Genomic DNA, 25,258 nt, shown 5'->3' on the forward strand with positions numbered 1-25,258 from the left:
TGTATATAACCATGTCATCTGTGAACAATGAATTTTACTTCCTTCTTTCCTATCTTCATACTGTTGATTTTCTTTTTTCTTGTCTGATGCATTGGTAAGACCTCCAGTTAGGTGTTGAACAGAAATGGTGATAATTAATATCACTGTCATGTTCACAAACTGGGGGAAACAGTATTTCACCATTGTATGTGGTGTTACCATCAGGTCTTCTGTAGATAACTTTTTATATTAAGAAAGTTAACCTTTAATCCTGGTTTATGGGGAGTTTTTGTCTTGTGAGTATTGAATTTCATCCAATTATTTATTGAGATGATTTTTCTCTTTTATTTTGTTAATGTGATAAATTACATTGATTTTCTAATGTTAAACCAGTCATTTGTTGTGGGGGGAACCCACATCATTATAATACATATTATATATCATTGATTTTGAACTGCTTGTATTTTGTTTAAGGGTGTACATCTGTGTTCACAAGCATGAACTTATGATAGTGTCCTGAAATTTTTCTGTCTTGTAATGTTTCAGAATGTTATTTTATCTCTAGATGTTTTTTCGAATTTTCCAATGAAGCTATCTATCTATCTGGCCCTGGAGTTTTCTTGGGAAGGATTTTAGTTCTGAATGCATTTTCCTTAGCAGATACAAGTGTGTTCAGATTTTCTGTCTCTTGTTACCTAAGAGGACTAGATAACATTTGATTTTTTTGTGTGGTGATTGTCAAGCACTGATGGAGGGATGTTTCTCACAGAGGCAACCTTGCAAGTGAGCAGATGTCAAAATTGGAAAACAATTTATGTACTAGTTTGAAAAATATTTTTAGCAAGAATAGTAAAAGAAATAGAGAAGATTATAGAAGTTATACATGAACTATAGAAGATAAAGAGCCACAATGTTTATAACCAAAATAAGATAATTGAAATATGATACTCAGGAATAAAAGTAGAAAAAAAAGAAGTCTGTTGAATCTAACAGAGAATACAGTTTCTCTGCTGGCATTAAAATGCTTTTGTTTTTTACATTATGTATCTTCTCACTTTTAACTTATATTCTTTTTAGCTTCATGGCCTTGCTAAACTTCTGGTTTGGCCACCAGTCTTTTCCCATTTCCACTTCAAGCTCCTCTACTTGCTTTTCTATAAAATCTTAGAGGTGTTGAATCATTAATCTTAATATATAAGAAAAATGAAATAGGCATCCTTGTTTTGTGCTTCTCTGGGGGACCTTTTTACATAAGATTTGGGACATAAGAAATAGTACTACTTTATCTGATCCTTCTTTGAGGCCGTCATTTCTTTCATAGGAACATTAATTTTTAGTCCCTGTTGTCTAAGAGTATGCATTACATGTGAGATTAACTGCCCCAGCAAGGATGCATTGACACATAGTCTGGATGTGTCAGGGAAAATGTGTATTTCCTGGTTTGGGCGTTTGACTGAATTTCTTTTCTAGTTGTTTTTTGTTTCATCTAAATATGAAAATGCAACAAAAGAATTTAAGAGTCAAAAAGCGATAAACTCTGGATTTTTAAAAGTAGAGGTTAACGTGGGTATCTGTTGTTTGAGGGCTACATACCAGTTCACTTGAAAATCACATATTCTTACCACCCAGGAAAGACTTTGGACTTTCAAAGTTAAGAGCCATTGGTAGAAAGTGCTTTGGCTCAAATACAAAAGAGCATCTTAGAGATGAACTGGGATAGGAAACAATTGCTGTTGGGTACTGCAAACCTGTGATATCAGTAGACATACTACATCTCTAAAACCCCACAGGTTCAGTCATTTCCTGGTGTCTTTCATTCAGATCACTTTATTCCTTTATGTTATCTGTCTGGCCACTATAGTAATTTGAACGAATGATTCCTGCATTTTTGTACTCCGGTGTGTAGTATGCTGCTTCTCTCCATAGAAGATATGCTCTAATTTAATAAAAAAGAGATTTATGTTGGATAATTAAATAATGCAGCTCTTTTTGAAGTGCTTTGTAACTTTATCATAGTTAAAGCCTCTAGAAAGTTAAATATTGCTTCCTCTGTGTTTTGGTAATGATTGAAATAATTCAAGTGTCTTGTGTCTTTGAAAGCTACAACTGCCATGTGTTACCTACTGGGTCTTTGGAAAGCATGGTCAGGAATCACTTCATAATTTTCTGTTATTAGCTTTTGCTAGAATGGAAAAGCTATATGTGGTATTTCTTACTATTGAAATGAACCAACGGATGGTTTTTTCTTTCTTTTCTTTTTTTTTTTTCTTTTTTTCTTTCTCGAGACAGGGGATCTCACTCTGTCACCCTGGCTGGAGTGCAGTGATGCGATCTCGGCTCACTGCAACCTCCACCTCCCAGGTTCAAGAGGTTCTCCCACCTCAGCCTCCCGAGTAACTGAGACTGCAGGCTACGCCACCATACCTGGCTAATTTTTGTATTTTTTTGGTAGAGACGGGATTTCACCATGTTGGCCAGGCTGGTCTCGAACTCCTGACCTCAGGTGATCCACCTGCCTTGGCCTCCCAAAGTACTGGGATTACAGGCGTGAGCCACTACGCCTGGATGACGGTTTTTGCTTATTTTTCATTTTTGCTTTTTACCAGGTTTTTATTCTTCTATGGGTGAATTTAAAAGAATAGATGTAAATTAGGTTGAGAGATCTGAGATAGTATGAGGACATAGTCTTTTTGCACTTACTGGAAAACCTCTGGTTTTATTATTCACAATCAAATTTAGACTGTATGTAATTCTTTAAAATAGTAATCTGGGTGTGGTGGCTTATGCCTGTAATCCCAGCACTTTGGGAGGCTGAGGTGGGAGGATCACTTCAGGACAGGAGTTTGAGACTAACCTGGACAACATAACATCCAGTTTTTTAGCTGATGAATAAATTCTCTCTACCAAATTCTGATATACAAAGGAGTGACTATAAATTACACATTAATCACTCGTAAATGGAATGCTGATTGGCTTGTTTCGTTTTTGAAGTATTTTTCACTTTCTTTATTTTGAAGCTTCTTCTCAGCCTGTCGATAACCATGTTAGCCCATCTTCCTTCTTGGGCCAGACACCAGCATCACCAGCCAGATACTCACCAGTTTCTAAAGCAGTGCTTGGAGATGATGAAATTACAAGGTAAGGAAGTTAACGTTCGTTCTTCTTACATAAAATCAACTATTAAATTGAATTTTAATCAGCCATGTAAGATAGCCACAAGTTTTAGGACTAAAAAAATTTATTGACAGTTAGTGAGCTTACAGCTTAATTTTTTCCTTTGAAGGATTCATTGAAGAGCCTGAAATATAAAAATGTTTTATTTTTCAAATAAATTACTGCTCTTTTTCTAAAATTAATACTGCTTTTCTTTAAGGCTTGGTAAATTGTTCTTAGGAATTAGCTTAGTAAAACTAAGTTAAGAAAATTCTCATGCCTATTTTAAAGTAACATTTTATATGTTCCTTATCTAACATATACCATAAAAATATTGCAGTTACTTGATTTGTGTTCAGAATTCCACAAGTGGTGGTTTGGTTTGGTTTGGTTTGGTTTGGTTTGATTTTAGCAGCAGTGTCTTACTGTGTTGCCCAGGCTAGAGTGCAGTGGTATGAACGTAAGTCACTGCATCCTCAAACTCCTAGACTCAGGCTCCCCTCCCGTATCTGCCTCCCTAGGTACTAAGATTACAGACGTGAGCCCCTTTGGCTGGCTGGTGGGTTTGTTTGTTTGTTTGTTTGCTGTATATCCTTGATACTCTGACACACAAAATTTACTTTCATCTAAAATTACTAACTGCACTGAAATTTATAGATTAACTATCTTTTTAGTCCCAAAGAATTCTAATGAGGTAGAAAAAAATGGGAGAAAAAGCATTGTAGATCTTTTTCATATTATTCAATATAGTAATAAGACACTGTACAGGTTGCTTTATAATTTGTACATGTTTTTTATATTATAGATTCAACATTAAAATATGTACAAGTAATGTCTGTTCTTAACGTTTATTGGTTACATTATTGTTAGCATTATTATTATTTTTTAGTTATCAGACTCCTGATTCTAGGCAATGATCTTAAGGACAGATAAGAGTGCTTTCACTTTTCTTTCATAAATAATTAGCAATGTTGAAAACTTAATAGGTTGTCAGTAATTGTGTTTGGGACAAAAATTAGCAGAAAGAATAGTGTTCTAATTTGTAACAGGAATATCCAAGGCTGCTAGTCTTCAGGCAGTGCTTCTAGAGTGACCTTTCATTGCCATTTATTTTTGTTACTTTCTAACAGTGCCTATTTAAGGCAGTAAAGAGGGAAACTATAATAGTGGATGGCTTATCTAGTGTTTAATCTCTTTGCATATTTTACAAACTAAAAAATAAGTTATGTTTGCACCTTGATTACTGTTCCTCATGCTTCTTCACTTGAACTCTTGTCTAGAATATTGCATTGCACTTTGAAGTATTATTGCATAACAAGACGACCTGTTTTCATACTTTTCTGTGAAAATCAGGTGGTTCATTACTGGATATATCTTCTTAAAATGGTGTATATTTTGCCACTCCCTTTTGATAATCACACTACTTTGTAATAGTGAAGTACAAAATCTTTCCAACATTACAAGTTCTTCACAATTTGACCTTAAGCAGTCTTTCAGACGTTACCAATATCAAAAAAGTAAAAAAAAAAATTCACAATACACCTAAACTTTGGTTCTAAAGTTTATTTTTTAACAGCTTTATTGAGATATGATTGACATACCATAAATTTCACCTAGTTAAAGTATACAATTCAATTTGTGGTATATTACATCAGTTTTTAAAAATTGTAGTGAAATATATGTAACAAAATTTGACATTTTAACTATTTTTAAGTGTACAGTTCAGTAGTGTTAATTGCATTCACAATTTTGTGCACCCATCACTATTTCCAAAACCTTTTCATTACTTCAGACAAACTCTGTGACCATTAAGCAGTAATTAACCTTTGGTAACCTTTCATCTACTCTTTGTCTCTATGAATCTGCCTATTCTGGATAGTTTATATAAGTGGAACCATATAATATTTGTCCTTTTGTGACTGGACTGTTTCACTTACAGTAATGTTTTCAAGATACACTCATTTGTTAGCATGTATCAGAATTTCATTTGTTTTTATGACAGTACTGTTCCATTATACATATGTGCCACATTTTGTTTATTCATCTCATGATGGGCACTTGAGTTATTTTCACCTTTTGGTTTTTGTGAGGAATGCTATAATAAATACTGACATGCAAGTATCTGTCCAAATCACTGCTTTCAGTTACTTGGGATATATACCTAAGGGTGGAATTGCTGGGTCATATGGTAATGCTATCTTAGCTTTTTGAGGAACCACCAAACTGTTTTTCTTTTTTTCTTTTTTTTTTTTTTTTTTTTTTTTTTTTTTTTTTTGAGACGGAGTCTCGCTCTGTCGCCCAGGCTGGAGTGCAGTGACCGGATCTCAGCTCACTGCAAGCTCCGCCTCCCGGGTTCCCGCCATTCTCCTGCCTCAGCCTCCCGAGTAGCTGGGACTACAGGCGCCCACAACCGTGCCTGGCTAATTTTTTGTATTTTTAGTAGAGACGAGGTTTCACCGTGGTCTCGATCTCCTGACCTTGTGATCCGCCCGCCTCGGCCTCCCAAAGTGCTGGGATTACAGGCGTGAGGCACCGCGCCCGGCCAAACTGTTTTTCGTAGTGCCTGCACCATTTCATATTCTCATCAGTAATGTATGAGTTGTAATTTCTTTACATCCTCATCAACACTTGTTATTTTGTTTTGTGGGTTTTTTTTTTATAGCCATCCTAGTAGACCTGAAGTATCTCATTATTTTTATATCTATTTCCCTAGTGACTAATGAGGTTGAGCACCTTTTCATGTGCTTGTATTATTTGAAAATCAGAGTGTATTTTCCCCTGGAAATACTGTTGAATTTCAGCTGAGTATTTTTTAATCAAGTATAATTTCCTAATATAAAATCCTAATTCATACACATTTTAAAGCATGATAGCAACACTCAACCCAGAATTCATCATCTAATACAGGAAATAAAACATCACCAATATGGTAAAACCTACCTGTGCCCCTGCAGATAGGTTTTAATTATTTCATATAAAAAGCCTGAAGATGGGCAATTCCCAGGTTGGTATAGCAACCTTAGGCCCATGGTGTCTTTAGTATACTCTTGGTTTCACCTTCCTGACTATAGTATGTCCAGACCAGTAAAGGGATTGCATTACTCAGTCGTGTGGGGTTTTGTTTGTTTTGTTTTGGTTTTTGAGGAAAGGAAGGTAGCAAAGACGCTTTGTCCTTGATAAGGTTTGTCTGTCTTTAGAAAATGACAGTAAAATTTCCCTTCGTTTACCAGAGGCTAGAATGGGGTTATACTCTCACCTTAGCAAAGGGGCATGGGATTGCAATGTCTCGCTTAGGTTGGTTACAGTTCATCCCTTTGAGACTGGAGAAAGGGCCTACCTTCTCTAAGACAAAAGGATAGCTGCCTTTTAAACATGTAAGTAGGGGGAGTGATTGCTTTGAAGGTAATAAAGTGTGTGCAACATCAGCTTTTCATGAGTATGTGTATTTCCTGATAGGCTCTTATACTATTTTTAAATTTCCACTTTTTTTTCTGTTTTGGTTTCATTTCTGTTTTATATAACAAGTTTTTTTGCTTTTATGTAAAATTAGATTTTTTCCTTTGATTTTTAGGCTTAGAATCTCTTTATCCCATAGTTTTAGGAAAACCATTTATATTTTATCTAGCTTTCTTTGTAGTTTGATAACATAAAAATTATCAGTAGGTAGTTCTCACTGATAGAATGTCAGGTTTTATATAAAATTTCCAAGATACTCAATATTTTTTTAAATTTTAGGGAACCTAGAAAAGTTGTTCTTCATCGTGGCTCAACGGGCCTTGGTTTCAACATTGTAGGAGGAGAAGATGGAGAAGGAATATTTATTTCCTTTATCTTAGCCGGAGGACCTGCCGATCTAAGTGGAGAGCTCAGAAAAGGAGATCGTATTATATCGGTAAGACGTGTTAGTCAGGATCATGTTTTTATTATTTTCACTGGACCTATTTTTAAAGCAAGGTCTTTTTTTTAACATCCTAAAGTAACGGGGTTAGCTTGGTTATCTTCTTACCATTTTACAGCTTAATTGTAGAATTGTAGTGTCAGAGAATATATTATTGTATGATAGGTTTTCTTTTGATATTTGACTCTTCTAAGGGGTCAGTTTTTATAAATGTGCTTGAAGAAATTATGTGTTCTCTATTCGTTGACTGGAAAGTTTGCTATGTGTCTATTAACTCAAGCTTGTTACTTGTGTACTTCTTTATACTTTAATCTGTTACCTTCTTGATCTATCTTCTTGATCTACTGAGGTTTTTAAAGCTATCCAAATACGATTTTTTTAAAGCTACCCAAATATGGGTTCAGCAGTTGATCCTCATAGCACTAGCTTTTTTTAGTATGTCTTTTGAAATTGTGTTATTAGGTACACATAGTTTTATAGTCGTTATCATGTAATGAACATCTTGATTTATAATAGTGGTTTTGCCCTAGAATCTGTATTGTCTAATGTGGCTGATTTTTTTTTTTTTTTTTTTTGGCTTGATATTTGTGTCATCTTTTCTCCTCTTTTCACTTTCAATTTGTGTGCTTTTGTTGTTACCTCTACAATTTTTGGCTAAAACTTACCAATAGTTCTATGTGACACACAGACTTTGGGAAACTTTAATTCTAAATCATGCCATGTCTAGTATTTTACTTCTGTTTCATGTTTATACCCATAAATTGTAATTTTTATTTTTGTTTATTAAAAGTTAATCCACAGGTCATACAATTTTTGTTTACCATCCCATCTTGTATCTTCCTCCTTCTGTGTTTCTCAGTGGACTACTAACGGCATTTGGATTGGACAGTTACTTGTTTTGTAGGACTGTCTTGCTCTTTATAGAAAATTTCCCTTTACTTTCTTTTTTTTTTTTTTTTGAGATGGAATCTCGCTGTGTTGCCCAGGCTGGAGTGTAGTGGCACAATCTCGGCTCACTGCAAGCTCTGCCTCCCGGGTTCAGCCCATTCTCCTGCCTCAGCCTCCCGAGTAGCTGGGACTGCAGGCGCCGCCACCACGCCTGGCTAATTTTTTTGTATTTTTAGTAGAGACGGGGTTTCACTGTGTTAGCCAGGATAGTCTCGATCTCCTGACCTCGTGATCCACCCGCCTCGGCCTCCCAAAGTGCTGGGATTACAGGCGTGAGCCACCACGCCCGGCCAAAAATTTCCCTTTTCTCAAAGTTTTCATATAGTAGATATGCTAGTAGATATGCATGCTACATGCGAGTAAAACTCCCTAGTCATTGTAAAAAGCAAAAATGCCCTTCAAATATCTAAATGCACCATAGTGTGCAAGCCCTTGGTTTGTGCTTTCAGCAATGGTTCCTTAATCGTAACTATTCTAGACTTTATCTGAAAGTATCTTTATTTTATTTCACTTTAAAAGTTAGTTCAATCTAGAATTACAGGTTGATAGCTGTTATCTCTCAGTGTTTTGAAGATACTATTTTATGTTGTCTGGCGTGTTTTGTTTCTATTTAACAAAAAAAGTCTACTCTCTTATTTGTAGGTGATTTGTGAGGGGGTGGTTTCTGGTTGCTTTTAAGATGCTTTGTCTTTGATGTGTTGCAGTTTCACTAAAATGTGAAACTGTGTCTGTGTGTAGCATATTATTTGCTCTGTTTGGAATTCATTATGCCTACTGAATCAGAGGAGTCATGTCTTTCATCAGTTGTAAAAACTTCTTTCATCAATTCTGGAGACTTAGCCATTGTCTTTTCAAATTTCGCCTTTCCCATGTTGTATGTACTCTGTCCCTAAACTCCTATGAGTGGATGTTAATCTGTTTTTCATGTCTTTTAACCCCAATTTCATAGTTACAACTCTGTCTCCTTGTAGTTCAAGTTTATAAATTTTCTTTTCTTTTTTCTTTCATTTTTTTAAGAGACAGGGCTTCAGCACATTGCCTGGGCTGGAGTACAGTGGCCATTCACAGGCACAATCATAGAGCACCATTATAGCCTCAAACTTGTGGGCTCAAACGATATTCCTGCCTGAGCCTCCCAAGAAGCTGAAACTGCAGCAGCTTAAATTTTCTTATCTATATGGAATCTGAAGCTGTATCTTATCTATATCTTACCTATATCTTATCTTAACTGTATCTTATGTATATCTAATCTGAAAGTATGCCTTATCTCTATCTTGCCTATATCTTAACTGTATCTAATCTGAAACTATGGCAGCTTAAATTTTCGTGTCTATATCTAATCTTAAAAGTCGGCCTGGCGCGGTGGCTCAAGCCTGTAATCCCAGCACTTTGGGAGGCCGAAACGGGCGGATCACGAGGTCAGGAGATCGAGACCATCCTGGCTAACACGGTGAAACCCCGTCTCTACTAAAAAATACAAAAAACTAGCCGGGCGAGGTGGCGGGCGCCTGTAGTCCCAGCTACTCGGGAGGCTGAGGCAGGAGAATGGCGTAAACCCGGGAGGCGGAGCTTGCAGTGAGCTGAGATCCGGCCACTGCACTCCAGCCTGGGCGACAGAGCAAGACTCCGTCTCAAAAAAAAAAAAAAAAAAAGCCACAATTTTAAGATGCAGAAATTGTCAGCTTGGTTCAAAAAAGCAAGACCAAACTATATACTTTTTATCAGAAATTTGCTTTAAATATAAAGGCTCATGTGTGTAAGTAAAAGAGTGAAAGAAGGTATACTATGCAAATAGTATACTAAAGCTACTGTTTTAATATGACACAAAATAGAATTTAAGACAAATAATGTTATTGTACATAGATTTCATAATTATAAAAGCAGCGAGAATTATGAAAGTGTCATTTCATCAAGAAGACATACCTAGTAATATTTTCAAAATACGTGCAGTATAAATGATCAGAACTGAGGAAGGAAATGGACAAATCTGCAGTCACATTTGGAGATTTAATTGCCCTCTTCTTTAATTAATAGAACAAGCAGACACAAGGAAAAGAAGAAGAATCTCATATCTTACTTCATGTCGTATAGAAAAATTAACTTGAAATGGACCATAGAACTAAACTTCTAAAAGAAAACATAAAAGAAAATCTTAGTGAATGTGGATTAGATAAATTTCCTAAATAGTACCAGAGGGCTACCAAGTCAGTTCAATAGAGAAGGGAAGATCTTTTTAACAAATGGTGCTATAATACTTAGGTATCTGTATATAAGATTATAAATCTAAACCAGTCTTACTCCAGACATAAAATTTAATTCTAGATGGATTATAGATCTAAATGTAAAACTCAGAACCATAATCTTCCTAGAAGAAAATATCAGAGACTATGTTTGCAGGCCTAGAGGAGGTAACAGTTCCTTGAACAAAATGCATAAAACACTAACCATAAAGAAGATGACATTAAGAAACCAAGAACGTTGGGTGAGGTGACTCTTGCTTATAATTCCAGTGACTCAGGAGGCTGAGGCAGGAGGATCGCCTGAGGCCAGGAGTTTGAGACCAGCCTGATCAACATAGCAAGACCCATCTTTTAAAAAACAAATTTTTTTTTAGCCAGATATAGTGGTGGACACTTGTAGTCCCAGCTACGTGGGAGGCTAAGGCAGGAGGATCACTTGAGCTTAGGTGTTTGAAGCTACAGTGAGCTTTGATCCCACCACTGCACTCCAGCCTGGGCAACAATGCAAGACCCTGTCTCAAAAAAAAAAGATAAAAAACCAAATAGGCAAACCACACAGTGCTAAAAAAATATTCTCAGCACATACATGACATACTACTTATATCCAGAATATATAAATATCTCCTACAAATCAACAATAAAAAGATGAGTAACCCAATTAAAAATACACAAAAGACTTGAACAGATACATCACAAAAGATATGTGAATGGCCAGTAAGCACGTGAAAAGGTGCTTAACATTAGGCATCAGAGAAGTGCACAGACCACGATGAATGAAGAGGTTTGTAGGGATTCGAATAAGAGTGATGTAATTGTTCTATATTTTGATTGTGGGTGGCTGCACGAAATTCACATTTGCCAAAACTTAACTATACACTAAAAAAGATTGAATTTGCCTAGATAAAAATAGGTATTCTTGAAGTCATAATGAAATACGATATCCCACTTAGTTGAACCACAAAAGAAAAAAACAGCATCGTTCACTGATGAGGATCTGGAGCAACTGCAACCCTCATTGACTACTAGTGGACATATAAAGTTGTATATACCACTACAAGAACTTTTAGGAAGGTTTTTAAGGAGTTAAACATACATCTAATCTTACCACCCAGGTTTTACCCAGGACAAATGAAAGCGTATGTCGACAAAAACACTTTGACAAAAACATTCTTAACAGCCTTATTCATAATCATCTAGATCTTGAAATGACCCACGTTTCCATCAACAGGAAAATTGCTCAATTGTATGTTTACACAATATAATACTACTCAGCAATTAAGAGGAACAACTGCTGAAACGCAAAACACATAACAAAAATACATACCGTATAATTCCAGTTACATGATCATCATGAGCAGGTAACACTAACTTGTGCTGTAAGTCAGAAAGCGGTTGCCAGTGATTGGGACTGACTATAGAAGTGCACAGCTGAACATTGATGGAAAAGATACATGTCTTGTTGGGGGTAGTGGTTTCATGATTTATACGGTAAGCAAAATCCTTTCAGCTGAGCTGTTCAAATGTCTACATTTCATTATAAAATATACTGTAATTTATTAAAGTAAGTTACAGTATGATAAGGAAAAGTTAGTGGTAAGGAATGGACTTAAAAAATAAATATTGTTGAGCATATTACCTAGTTATTTAGGGAAATAAAATTAGCTTAGAGCCTCACTTCACACTTTATGTCAAAATAAATTTTCATTTAGCCTAGAGTTCAGTAATAGACGTTTTTAAATTGTCCATTTGGAACAACTTTATATAGGTCATTGCCACAGTGCTAAAGTGTGTGAGACCAACCAGCTCAACCTAGTTCGCCCAGAACAGTCATGGTTTTAGAACTGAATGCCCCATGTCTGGAAACCTTTGGTCTCAATTCTAAAACTGGAAGTCTCAGCTAGTCCAGGGAAGTAGCTCACCCTAATGTGAGTGCAGTTAAATACAGCATTATGTTTAGCAGTATGCATCAGTAACCTTAAAATTTCAATGCTTACTGAACTTCTCTAGGGAAATGCCCTGAAAGCACTAGGGAATAGTAGACCAGTCAGAAAATGTAAAAGGAAAATTGGAGGAATGAATTCTCCATAAGGCCTTTGAAAACCTCCAGTGTATTCCTTGGAACCAGAAGGCCACACACACGTTCAGGGCTGTGCGCATGCTCAGGAAAGACCAGAAAAGGCCTTAAACCGTCACCTCTGCCTGATCATGAGCTTCTGCGCAAGCGGTTTCAGGCAGTTGTTAACTCCTTATCAGAGTATTACAAAGTGGGCCCCCGACATGCACATGTAGCCCTTGCGGACGATTTATAAATTTTAGGCATTTAAGGAAATATCTGTTCAGTCATTAACTAACCACTAAGCTAACCAGACAGAGACTTCAGTGGCCAGATACGACAAAGAATACGGACTTTGTAACATTAAGAAAACTCACTAACAGACAGCAATGACAAGCCTAGATAAGAGGACAGTTCTGCTATCCAGAGTTGCCATATTATATTTATTTTAAATGCCTATTTTTCATCACAAAATTGTGAGGAAAGCAGAAAAAAAGGTATGGCCCCTGTGCAGGAGAAAAACACAATCAATGGATATTGTTCCTAGGGGAGGTCAGACATTGAACATACTAGACAAAGACATTAAACCAGGTATTTTAAATATGTTCAAGGAATAAAAGAAAACTATCCGATAGACTGAAATGAAAGTAAAGGAACAATATCTCACCAAGTAAAAAATATCAGTAAAGAGTTAGAAATTATATGTAAGAACCAAATAGAAATTCTGGAGTTGAAAAGTACAATAACTTAAATGAAAAATTATCTAGACAAGGTCAACAGCAGATTTGAGCTGGCAGAAGAAAGAATCAGCAAACTTGAAGATGGGTCGATTGAGATTTTGATGCTGAAGAACTGAACAACAGCAAAAAAAAGAAAGAATGAAGAAAAATTAACAGCTTCAGAGACCTATGGGATACTATCAAGTTTACCAACATAATGAGAGTGTGTGAAGGACGGGAAAGAGAGAAAAAGGAAGAAAGAATATTTGAATAAATACTCACCCAAAACTTCTAAAACTTGATTAAAACCATTAATCTAAGAACCTCAATGAACTCCAAGTTGAATTAATTTAAAGAGATCTACAACATAGACACATTACAATCAAACTGTCTCAAGCCGAAGGCAGAATATTGAAAGCAGCAAAAAGAAGTAAGTCATCACATGCAAGGGATCCTCAACAAGATTAATAGCTGATTTCTCATCAGAAACCGTGGAGGTCAGAAAGCAGTGAAATAACATATTCAAAATTCTGAAAAGAAAAAAACTTTGTTGACTAGAACTCTATATCCAGCAAAACTGTCTTTTGGAAGCAAAGAAGAAATCGGGACATTGCCAGGTAAACAAAAGCTGAAGGAGTTCATCTCTCAAAAACCTGCCCTATAGGAAATAATAAAGAGAATCCTTCAGACTAAAATGAAAGGAAACTAGAGAGTAACTCAAATCCACACGAAGAAATAAAGAGCATAAGTAAAGGCAACCACATGGGTAAATATAAAACAACATACGGGTATTATTTTATATGCAACTCTTTTTTTCTCCAACCTGATTTTAAAACAACTGAATAAAGCAATAATTACAAATTGATGTGCACACATTGTATAAACATATAATTAATATGACACCAGCACAAGGGGGTAAATAAACTGGTTCTCATAAAATGTTTGTTTGTTTACTTGTTTATTTTTAGAGGTAGCATCTCACTCTGTCACCCAGGCTGGAGTGCAGTGGCACAATCATAGCTCACTGCAGCCTCAAACTTACTCACTCGGGCAGTCCGCCTGCCTCAGCCTCCCGAGTAGCTGGGCTGCAGGTGTGCACCACTACATCCAGCTAAATTTCTTTTCTTTATTTTTTTAGAGATAAGTGTCTCTCTGTGTTGCCCAGCCAGGCCTCAAAGTGTTGTACTCAAGTGATGCTCCTGCTTCAGTCCTCTTGCCTGAGCCACCTGAGTCACTGGGATTGCACTCGGGAGCCACCACCTCTGACTTTAAATTTTTACTTTACAATCCAAGATAACCACTAAGAAATAAATGACATGGGAATTAAAATGGTACACTAGGAAATATCTAATATAAAAATAATGTAGTAATTGAGGAATAGAGAAAGAAAAGACATAGAACAAATCACCAAATTAAGTGAAGTCTACATTATCAGTAATTATATTAAATATAAATGGATTAAGCACTCCAGTTAAAAGGCCAAAGATGTTGATAGAGTAGGTTAAAAAACAGAATCCAACTATACAAGGTCTACAAGAGACACTTTAGACTGAAAGACACAAGGTTTAAAGTAAACAGGTGGAAAAGATACATTACACAAAAAGTAACCAAAAGACACCTACTGTGGCTATACTAATATCAAAGTACACTTTAAGAAAAAAATTATTACTAAAGGCAAAAGACATTTATAATATATATCATTATATAGTCGTAGATGATATATATTTTATAGTTACATACTCTATAATACATTTCTAGAAAAACATAAACTATTGAAACTAACTCAAGAAGAAACAGAAAATTTTAATAGATTTAAAACAAGTAAGGAGATTGAATTAGTAATCAAAAACTTAAAAAACACAAAAATCCCAGGACCAGATGGCTGCACTGGTGCGTTCTGCCAAACATTTAAAGAATTAACACCAATCATTCACAAACTCTTCCCCAAAAGGGAATAAGCAATGAGGAATGCTTTCCAGCTCATTCTGTGTGGCCAGTATTATCCTTATACCAAACCAAAGACATCACGAGAAGAAAAAACTGCAAATCAATATCCCATATGAATATAGATGTAAAAATCAACCAAATAACAACCTGGATCCAAACAGCATGAAAAAGGATGATGTACCATAACCAAATGGAATTTATTCAAGGAATGCATGGTTAGTTCAACGTAGAAAAACCAAAAAGACACCATCTTAATCAAGGACATAAAGCACATGATACCTCAGTAGACACAGAAAAGCAATTGTCGTAAACCAACAGCTTTTCATGATAAAAACACTGAATAAACTGGGAGTAAAAGGGAACTTCAGCCTGATAAAGGGTATCTCTGGAAACCCTGTAGCTGACATCATACTAACTGGTGAGACACTGAAAGCTTTCCCTCTAAAATCAGGAACAAGACAAGGGTATCTGTTCTTCCTACTTTGATTCAACATTGTCCTGGAGGTTCTAGAATTTAGGCAAGATTTTTTTTAAAAAGGCTACCAGAATAAAAAGCAAGAAAACTATTTCTATTTGCAGATGACATAATCTTGTATAGAAAAAATCTTAAATACAACAGCAGACTATCAAGCTAATAAACAATGTCAGTAAATTTGCAGGATAGAGAAAGAAAAAATTCATTTATAATAGTATCAAAAAGAATAAAATAAATAAATTGAAGTATAAATTTAAGGACATGGATAAGCAAAAGTGGCAAATCCATTTTTAATGGATTTTAGTGGAGCATTATTTAGCCATAATAAGGAATGAAGTACTGATACACGCTCCAAAGATGAACCTTGGAAATGTGTTAGTGAAAGAAGCCAAGCACAAGTGGCTCCATATTATATATCCCATTTATTTGAAATATACAGAATAGGGGAATTCATATGGTTAGAAAGTAGAATCGTAGTTGCCAGTGATGGAGAGGAGACACAGGAGTGACTCAGTGGATACAGAGGTTCTTTTTGGGGTGATGAAAATATTTTGAAATTAGGTGGTGATGTTGGTTGCACAACCTTGCGAATGTACTAAAAACCACTAAACTATATGCTTTAAAAATGAATTCTATGGTATGTGAATTATTTCTCCATTTTTAAAAAAGTTGGTGTAAAAGAAAAGAAGTGACTCTAAGGCTATTTATGCAAATACATCTCTCGGTACTGGAATTCTAAAATATCCTTAATAATATATCTTCAATTGAAATGTTCAGTGATAGTCTGGAAAGTCTTTAATATGTAGTTTCGTTCAACAAATTATGCTCTTAAAAAGAGTTTGGTGCACAGAAATAATTCATTAACATTTTTAATCTTTTCTACAATAATCTATGAAAATCTTTCTTTATATTTCTTGCCTGGCTTGTTCTCCCAGGAATTAGGAAGATTTTCTTTATACACTAAGTAGAACTATTTATAAATTGTATTGAGTTTTATATGGCCATCCTCTGCTGGAGATACTGTCTAATAACCACATTGTTACATTTGTTTATATTAGGATTTTTAGATCTTGGTTTTCGTTGAGGGAGTGGCAGGTGGTGGTTTGAGTCAGAGTGTCTCTCTCTGTCACCCATGCTGGAGTGCAGTGGTGTGATCTCAGCTCACTGTAACCTCCACCTCTCAGGTTCAAGTGATTCTCGTGTCTTGGCCTCCTGAGTAGCTGAGACTACAGGCATGCGCCACCATGCCCGGCTAATTTTTGTATTTTTAGTAGAGACAGGTGTTTGCCATGTTGGCCAGGCTGGTCTGAAACTCCTGGCCTCAAATGAACTACCCACCTCAGCTTCCCAAAGTGCTGAGATAACAGGTGTGAGCCACCATGCCCAGCCTCAAGGGGTATGTATTTAAATTTAGTTGCATAATGGTTTCTTTTTAGATAATATAAAACATCAGATCTTTATATGGTTAAAATATTCTTTATGTAAATTTATGATCCCAAGAATTTCTGGGCTCATAGTCAAATTTTTTAAAAGTGATATGTGATCTTTAACAGATTTTAGATTAGTACTCAACAAGTTTTTATGTAAAAATTGCATGATGATCGTTCCTTTCCAAAAATTTTCAGTGAAGGTCCTGAACATTGCTGTATTCTATTCATTGTTGGTTCTTAATTTTTTTTAATTCAGTATTTAAAGCTTATTACATTCAAGTATAATGCTTCCATGAATGTCCTCTTAAGTTTGTCTTATTGTGGAAAAGGAACAATCTCTTAAGATAATGTACCTTGCACTATGTATATATATGCGCGCAAAGTATTGGCAGCCTTTCAGAAATAAGAATTAAGTTGCCTCTTCTTCTGGAGTAGGATTGCACCTACTGGTAGAATTGGATAATTATTTCATCTAAGGAAGGGCTCTTTATTCAAAAACTGACTCCTGGTTCGTTTAATTAACATTTATTCTAATTAAACCAGTCCTTGAAATCTGAGCTGTTTTAATATTTCTAAATAATAGCTTTCCTATTATACCAAAAGAATGGAATAAAGTTTGTACAGGAAGAAAAATAATTGGAACTGAGTTGAGCAGTAGGCATGAGAATGTGGCAGGAGGTGAATGGATGCTACAAACAAAATGACTTTCCCTCCCATTACTTGAGTTCCTAGTAAAATAAAGTATGCAAAATGATGCCACTTGATTTTTCAGGTTCTCAAATTAAGGTGCATTTCTCAGTGGATTGATACTCAGCCTTCTGGGGGAACATGTTTCGGTTTTACTCACTTGACAGTAAGGAAAGTGGTTTTAGTAAATAAAATAGCTTTGAATGATAGTATTTTGTTTTAGTACACAATGTATTTTTAGTCAATCAGAACAGGAAACATTTTAGTGGTCAAGTTATTGCGACTAATTTTTTAATACATGCTTACTCAAAGAATTCTATGGTATTCACAAAGAATAGACTATTGTGATTTCTAATCAAAGTGATTCTTTTCTCCCAGATTAAAATGTGGTTTGATTTACAGGTGAACAGTGTTGACCTCAGAGCCGCTAGTCATGAGCAGGCAGCAGCTGCATTGAAAAATGCTGGCCAAGCTGTTACAATTGTTGCACAATATCGACCTGAAGGTAATAACATTCTTATTGTCTGTAGTTATTGCTTATTTTAGTTTTTAAAATTCTTCCTCTTTAATAATGTTTAACTTCCAAGCTTCCTTTTTTGTGTTGGTTTTTTTTTTCTGATTTGCTAATCTAGTATTTGTTTAGTCTGAACCTAGTTCTTTTTTGAAATCAAAAGTTGTTTGTTTTTTTGGTTTTTTGGTTTTTGAGATGGGGTTCCACTCTTGTTGCCCAGGCTGGAGTACAATGGCGTGATCTCAGCTCATCCCAACCTCCGCCTCCCAGGTTCAAGTGATTCTCCTGCCTCAGCCTCCCAAGTAGCTGGGATTACAGGCGTGCACTACCACATCCAGCTAATTTTTTGTATTTTTAGTAGAGACGGGGTTTCTCCGTGTTGGTCAGGCTGGTCTCAAACTCCTGACCTCAGGTGATCCACCCGCCCCAGCCTCCCAAAGTGCTGCGATTACAGGCGTGAGCCACTGCGCCCTGCCAAAAGTATTTTTTAATGAGGTGGGAACTGGCATCCGCAAGCTTAACCCACAATAACCCCATTATGTGGGTTAATTTAACTGTTTATTTTTTTTAATCTGTTCTGTAACTGAAGACCTATCTTTTAATGTTCCTTTTACTACTTTATTGATCTGAAAAAATAATAAAAACCATAAGCAGAGATACTAATAATGCCCAAAAAATCAGGTCACCCAGATTTTTTCTAGTTTTTTAATTAGGTTATAATTATTAATATCAAGATTTAAGACACGTTTCTAATAGCTGTTACTGCTGTTTAAAATAAAGAGAAGAATGCCAAGTTTGGGGTGTAATGTGTGTCTAGATGGTAAAGTATCATGGGTGTGACCTTACTAAGTTCCTAGGGGAAGAAGATGGTAATGGAAAATTTGAGGTCATGCCGTATTACACATATGTAAGACTCTAGTGTACATCAGCATAACCACAACCCCAGTAAAACCTCAGTGGAATTTAAAAAGCTTAAATACCCAAAGGAATACATAGCGTATTTGTTGATGCTCGTAAACAACATAATGAAGAAGGAAAAAATGATGTGAGTAAAGGAGCTAAATGAATAATTCCATAATTTATCAACTAATTACATTTATTATTTTTTGAAGCAGAATTTGTTTTTTTAATCTAGTATGTTTTTTAGCTGATCACAGTAGCATGTTGAGCATTGCTTGGTCGGTCTTAAGTATAGGAGATTCTGTCTAAACAAGGGAAAATTTGTTTAATTGGGAGTAAATTCTGAATATTAATTCACATTAACCAGACAATAGGGACTAACATATGAAGTCAGAAGGTCAATTCATTAATTTTTGTGAGAAACAAATCTGCCAGTGGGACCCCATGTACTTTTATCTTCTGGCCAACACATTCCACCCCGTAGGTACACTATATGGAAGCCAAGTTACAGTCACTCGTTCCTTAGTATTATAGACAGCCTCTCATTTATATAAGGAATACAAACTTTTTAGGTGTGGTTACGGGTAACTTAATATCTGCTCCCTGACCTCAAAACACACAGAACACACAAAAGCAGTAAGAAAAACAAAACATACACACATGCTCCTACCCACACAACTTCACTTCATATTTACTAGAACTAAGAAGGTCGGTATAATACCTGGACAACCAAGTGGAGGTAAAGACTCCTTAAGCAGCTGAGATCTTGCAGAAGCCACAAGGAAAGAGGGGAAGAGTTAAAATATGGAATGTTAAGAATGCTTCGTAGTGTCGGAAATTTAGGGTATGGTATAAAATTGCACCTCTTAAAGGTGAGGGGCTCATTTTTGAGGTATAAAAACAGGAGCCTTTTTTATTGCAGGTCTTGGGAAGTAGGGTGAGCAGGCTGGAGCAGAAGCCACTCATGATGTGGTTTGGTTTAGAAGAGCAGAGGACCCATATTTGGATAAAGCAGCCTGCCTCTGTAGGATCAGATAATGTGACAGTATTTGGGTTTTAAAACCTCTAAAAATGTCCTGTGCCTCCATCTTTCCTGTGCCCGTAGACTCTGAAATAGCTACTCTAGCAAAGTAGCAAAGTAATAAGTACTTTTTTTTTTTTTTGAGACGGAGTTTCACTCTCTTGCCCAGGCTGGAGTACAGTGGTACAATCTCAGCTCACTGTAACCTCCGCTTCCCTTGTAGGTGGGATTACAGGCACCTGCCATCGCGCCCAGCTTATTTTTATATTTTTAATAGCAACGGGGTTTTGCCATGTTGACCAGACTGGTCTCCTGAGCCTTAGGTGATCCGCCTGCCTCGGCCTCCCAAAGTGCTGGGATTGCAGGTGTAAGCCACCATCTCCAGCCCCAGTAATAAGTAATTTAAAAGTAGCCTCACATTCATACAAAGATAATAAGAAGAGGTGGGGAAAAGCATCAAAGCTTAGTAACAGATTAGCTACACGCACATACAACACAAAAACATTAACACAAATCAGATTAAAATTTAACCTTAATGTTGTGCAATTTATGCATTCACTTTGAAAGAAGACCACAAAGTAGAAATGTAAGAACTATAGGAAAAGATGACTCAATAACCAAAAAAAATTACCTTTGAGCTGGCAGAACCCAGGAGAGAAGAAAGCAACCAAGTTAGTGAAATTAGGCCACAAACACAGAGTCACTGCAGAAAACCAGGAGACATAGAAGATACAATAGAAAAAGGAGACAAAATGAAACCGAGAAAATCCGAAAAGATTAAAAGAAAATGTTAGCAATGGAAGGTAATTATTTGTACAATATATATGTAATTAGACTTTCTGAAGAATAATTTTAAGGAAGAGAATGTCTTAAATTATAATTCAATGCATTCAAGAAAACTTTCTTGAAATAAAAAGAAATAATCTTTGTATTAAAAAGGTACAGCGTAATATAGGGAAAATTGACTCCGAATGGCCAAAACTCAGACATTCTTGTTAATGTTTATTAAGAAAGAATTTTTTCGGACCCAGGCAAAAATACCAAGTCATGATACAGGAGGGAAAATTGGTTGATAGGAAAAACTACTCTAATGCTTAGTGAGCATAGTACAGAACAAAAATAGTTGATTCACTTGTAATCCCAGCACTTTGGGAGGCTGAGGCAGGAGAACTGCTTGAGTTCAGGACTTCAACACCAGCCTAGACAACAAAGTGAGACCCCATCTCTACAAAAAAATCAAAAATTAGCCAGGCATGGTGGCACATGCATGTGGTCGCAGCTACACAGGAAGCTGATGCAGGAGGATCACTTGAGCCCAGGAGGTTGGGGCTGCAGTAAGCCGTGTTCGTGCCACTGCAGTCCAGCCTGGGCAGCAGAAGGAGACCCTGTCCAAAAAAAAAAAATCATTAATTTTTACCATTTTTATAGTTAGTGGCTCTTAAGTTTAATTTACCCCTATATGTACTAGATACACTTTCCACTGATAGTTAGCAAGGGTGGGCTACTCTTATCCTAGGTTAGTTATTGAATGGGCCCGGGAATTTCCCTCTCACTATCTTTTACTGTGCTTGTATTGTTTGGTCTTTCCTTCTTTATTCTTTCTTTTTTGCTTCTTTTTGTGATTTCTGCACTTTTCTTTTGTATGAGCCTTTCTAGATGGTACTCTTTTTATTTAGTTTTATTCAATACTTTCACCTATTCTGGTATAGATGAAGCCATTTTTGTATCAAGGAGAATTTGCATTCTTTGATTATTTAAATAGCAACTATTTAGTAGATACATCTATGTTTCAAGGGTTACTCTTATGTTGTGTTACTCTCACATATGTGTCTTATTTCCAGACATCTGAACACCACACTTATATGTCCTATTTGATTTCTTTACCTGTATTTCTCAGTGTGTTTCAAATTTAACGTTTATGAAATTTAACTTTTTTTACTAGCTCAATAAATGGCACCTCCATTCGTGCTTAAACCAGAAGCTCAGGAATCATACTTGACTCCCTCCCCATTCACAACCTCTCAGTCACAGCCACTAGCCTAGCCAGAGCCACCATCATCCCTTACCTGAATTACTGTAAAATCCTCTAACATGTCTCCTCACTTCTTTCTTAATTTTCTCCAATACATTCCCTATTCCTCAGCCAAAAGGATCATTTTAAATACAAAAATTGGGTTGAATTATTCCCCATTTAAAACAATATCCATTTTACTCTTAATAAAACCCAAATCCTTTAATAGGCCTGCAAGTTTCTTTGTAATTGTACACAGCACAGCACATACGATTTTACTTCATGCCTTCCACTCTTTCCTTTGCTCCTTAAGCTCTAACCATACAGGCCTTTTTTCAGACCCTTGGCTGTACCAGATTATTTCCTAATTCTCTGCTCGTTCTCTTCTTTCTTAGAGTATTTTTCCCCTGTTCTTTTGATGGCTAGTTTATCTGTCCCATTCTCATGCTTCTATAAGGATGTACCCGAGACTGGGTAATTTATAAAGGAAAGAGGTTTAATTGACTCACAGTTTCAAAGGGCTGGAGAGACGTCAAGAAACTTATAACCATGGCAGAACGGAAAGCAAACATGTCCTTCTTCACAAGGCGGCAGGAGAGAGGAGAGTAAGAGCCAAGTGAAAGGGGAAGCCCCTATCAAACCATCAGATCTCATGAGAACTTACTGTCACAAGAATAGCATGGGGGGGAACCACCCTCATGATTGAATTACTTCCCACCGTGATCCTCCCACCACATGTGGGGATTATGGGAACTGCAATTCAAGATGAGATTTGCGTGGGGACAGAGCCAAACGGTATCAGCTAGTTCCTTCTCATAGCACTGATATTTTTACTTTATAACAGTTACACAGTTTATAGTTACATGTTTATTTAGGTGTCTATTATTTAAGGCTTGCTGTATTCTCATAAAATACGTAGCAATATCCCTATTTACAGAGGATGAAGTAGACTTAGATAACAAAGTTAGCAATAGCTAAGATTCATACCCAGATCTGTTGCCTTCAAAGTCCAGATAGTTTTCACTGAGAATATCTTGATGAGTCTGGTGAAGTGATGTATGCTGTATTCTTTTACCACGGCTATGGTACTTTTGCCTAATGAAGGCAAAGTAAGTACCAGCGGAGCACAGAAGACAGGCATTGCCTTAGAAATTTAAAAGGAGGGAGATTATATTGCCTGGCTGATAAAAGATACCATAGAGTGGGATCGAGGCATAACTGGGAACCTAAGAATGAATAGGATTTAGATGGGCAGAGAGAAAAAATGACATCGTAGGTGAAGAATAACAGACGACCAAAGATAGGAGAGTTAAAATTTTAAAGTATGTTTTGGGTACTTTAAAAATTTACCTGTCCTCATTGCTGTATTGCTGCTTACCTATGTCTGCTTATTAATCATTGATACTATGGCTTCATATTTTGTTTTAATATATTTTTAACAGATGTATTTTTGTTGTACAGCACATTTTAAAGAAAAAAACATATTTTAGATTATCAAAGCATAACTACTATGAGGGCCGAAGATAGAAGTTGAAGAGTCAAATTTTCTTTCTCAGTGAGCTCGCTATTTTAAGAAGTACAAAAGGAGTCACCTCACACTCTGATAATCATCATCTTGCAGTTAGTATCTTTCCTAAAGGCTTGGGATTCTCTACCTTATTGATAATCTTACATACATACAGACAGACAAAGAGATAAAGGTAAGCTTTTGGTAGAATTAAGTTTTTTATCTTTTAGGATCTATGGCTTGCCTTACTAGTCTTCCAAAAAAGTACTATTATGGGTTTTTGAGCTTATATACTTTGAACTTTCTTGACTTGGATTCTAATTATGAGGAAAAATAATCTCTACAAGACATATGAAGGAACATTATCTTCTAACTCCTGTCAGTTTTATTAATTCCAAAGGCAAGGAATAATTCACTTTGAGGGGGGCCTTTACTGTTAATCTTTTTGTAGAATCGTTATCAGAAATTAGCTGGACGTGATGGCTCATGCCTCTAATCCCAGCACTTTGGGAGGCCTAGGTGGGAAGATTACTTGAGCCCAGGAGTTCGAGACCAGCCTGGACATGGCAAGATCTCATCTCTACTAAAAGTTTTTTTAAAGTTTTTTAATTAGCCATGCATGGTAGTGCACACCTGTAGTCCCAGGTGAGGCAAGAGGATTGCTGTGATCTCACCACTGCACTCTCGAGCCTCAGCGACAGAGTGAGACCCCATCTCAAAATAAAAATAAAGAAACATGGGAACTGGAAATATAATACTGTACTTGTTTTGGACTCCATATCCCAAAGTTATAAAATTTTATCAAATACTTCCTAGTCTATAGTTTAAGAATCTCTTGGCCTGGCACAGTGGCTCACGCCTGTAATCCCAGCACTTTGGGAGGCAGAGGCGGGTGGATCACAAGGTCAGGAGATTGAGACCATCCTGGCTAACACAGGGAAACCCCGTCTCTACTAAAAATACAAAAGCAAAATTAGCCAGGCATACTGGCGGGCGCCTGTAGTCCCAGCTACTTGGGAGGCTGAGGTGGGAGAATGGCGTGAACCTGGGAGGCCGAGCTTGCAGTGAGCCGAGATCGCGCCACTGCACTCCAGCCTGGGTGACAGAGTGAGACACTGTCTCAAAAAAAAAAAAAAAAAAAAAGAACCTCTTGGGATAGAATATAATGGTAAAACTGTATGCCATGCATGGTACGAACCATGTTATGTTTATTAACTCTTAATTCCCAAGATAATCCTCTAAGTAAGCACTGTTATCCCCATTTTACGTTACAGTTGAATAAGCTACACCATAAAGAGACTAAGTAATTTGCTGGTTACACAGCTGTTAAATGGTTAAGATTTCTTCTAGTTCCTTTTAAGGGAAGAAAAACCTTTTCCTCCACCCTTGTATGTTCAATAACGGGGCCTGCAAATTAAACTGACAGAAAAAACAGATTAACATGAAAAAAAAAGTTTCTTGTATATGGATGCAAGAGGCAACAAAAGAAATACTGTAGCTAGCTTGTAGATAAAGTTAAAAACTTGTATACCGAATCTAGTAGGGAAAAGGAAGGAGGGAGAAACAGCTTTTATTGGAAAAACACAGACATTTCTTTAGGAAAGACAGGTTTTTAGGAGAAGAGATGGGGGATAAAATTTGTGGTAACGTTTGTCTGAACTGGTATGAGGGGTCTTTCCATTCTTCGGGGCCATCAGACCCCTCAGCGAGGGTATTTATGGGAACAGCATTTCTCAGAAGCTGCACCTTTTGGTCAGTTTAGAGAAACTCCAGGAAGGC

General features: G+C 36.4%; 1 protein-coding gene across 7 annotated transcripts in view; it reads left to right on the forward strand.

Annotated features, from left to right (window-relative positions):
* The window catches only part of DLG1 (discs large MAGUK scaffold protein 1), a 280,132-nt gene that overhangs the window by 194,458 nt on the left and 60,416 nt on the right, over nt 1-25,258 (forward strand). For all 7 annotated transcript variants that reach the window (XM_025376048.1, XM_025376049.1, XM_025376050.1 and 4 more), the window contains 3 exons: nt 2,997-3,117; nt 6,868-7,024; nt 17,932-18,034. In XM_025376048.1, the coding sequence (XP_025231833.1) occupies nt 2,997-3,117; nt 6,868-7,024; nt 17,932-18,034 (381 nt within the window). The remainder of the gene's footprint in view (nt 1-2,996; nt 3,118-6,867; nt 7,025-17,931; nt 18,035-25,258) is intronic.

Source organism: Theropithecus gelada, chromosome 2 (genome assembly GCF_003255815.1).
Source record: "Theropithecus gelada isolate Dixy chromosome 2, Tgel_1.0, whole genome shotgun sequence".
NCBI lineage: Eukaryota > Metazoa > Chordata > Mammalia > Primates > Cercopithecidae > Theropithecus > Theropithecus gelada.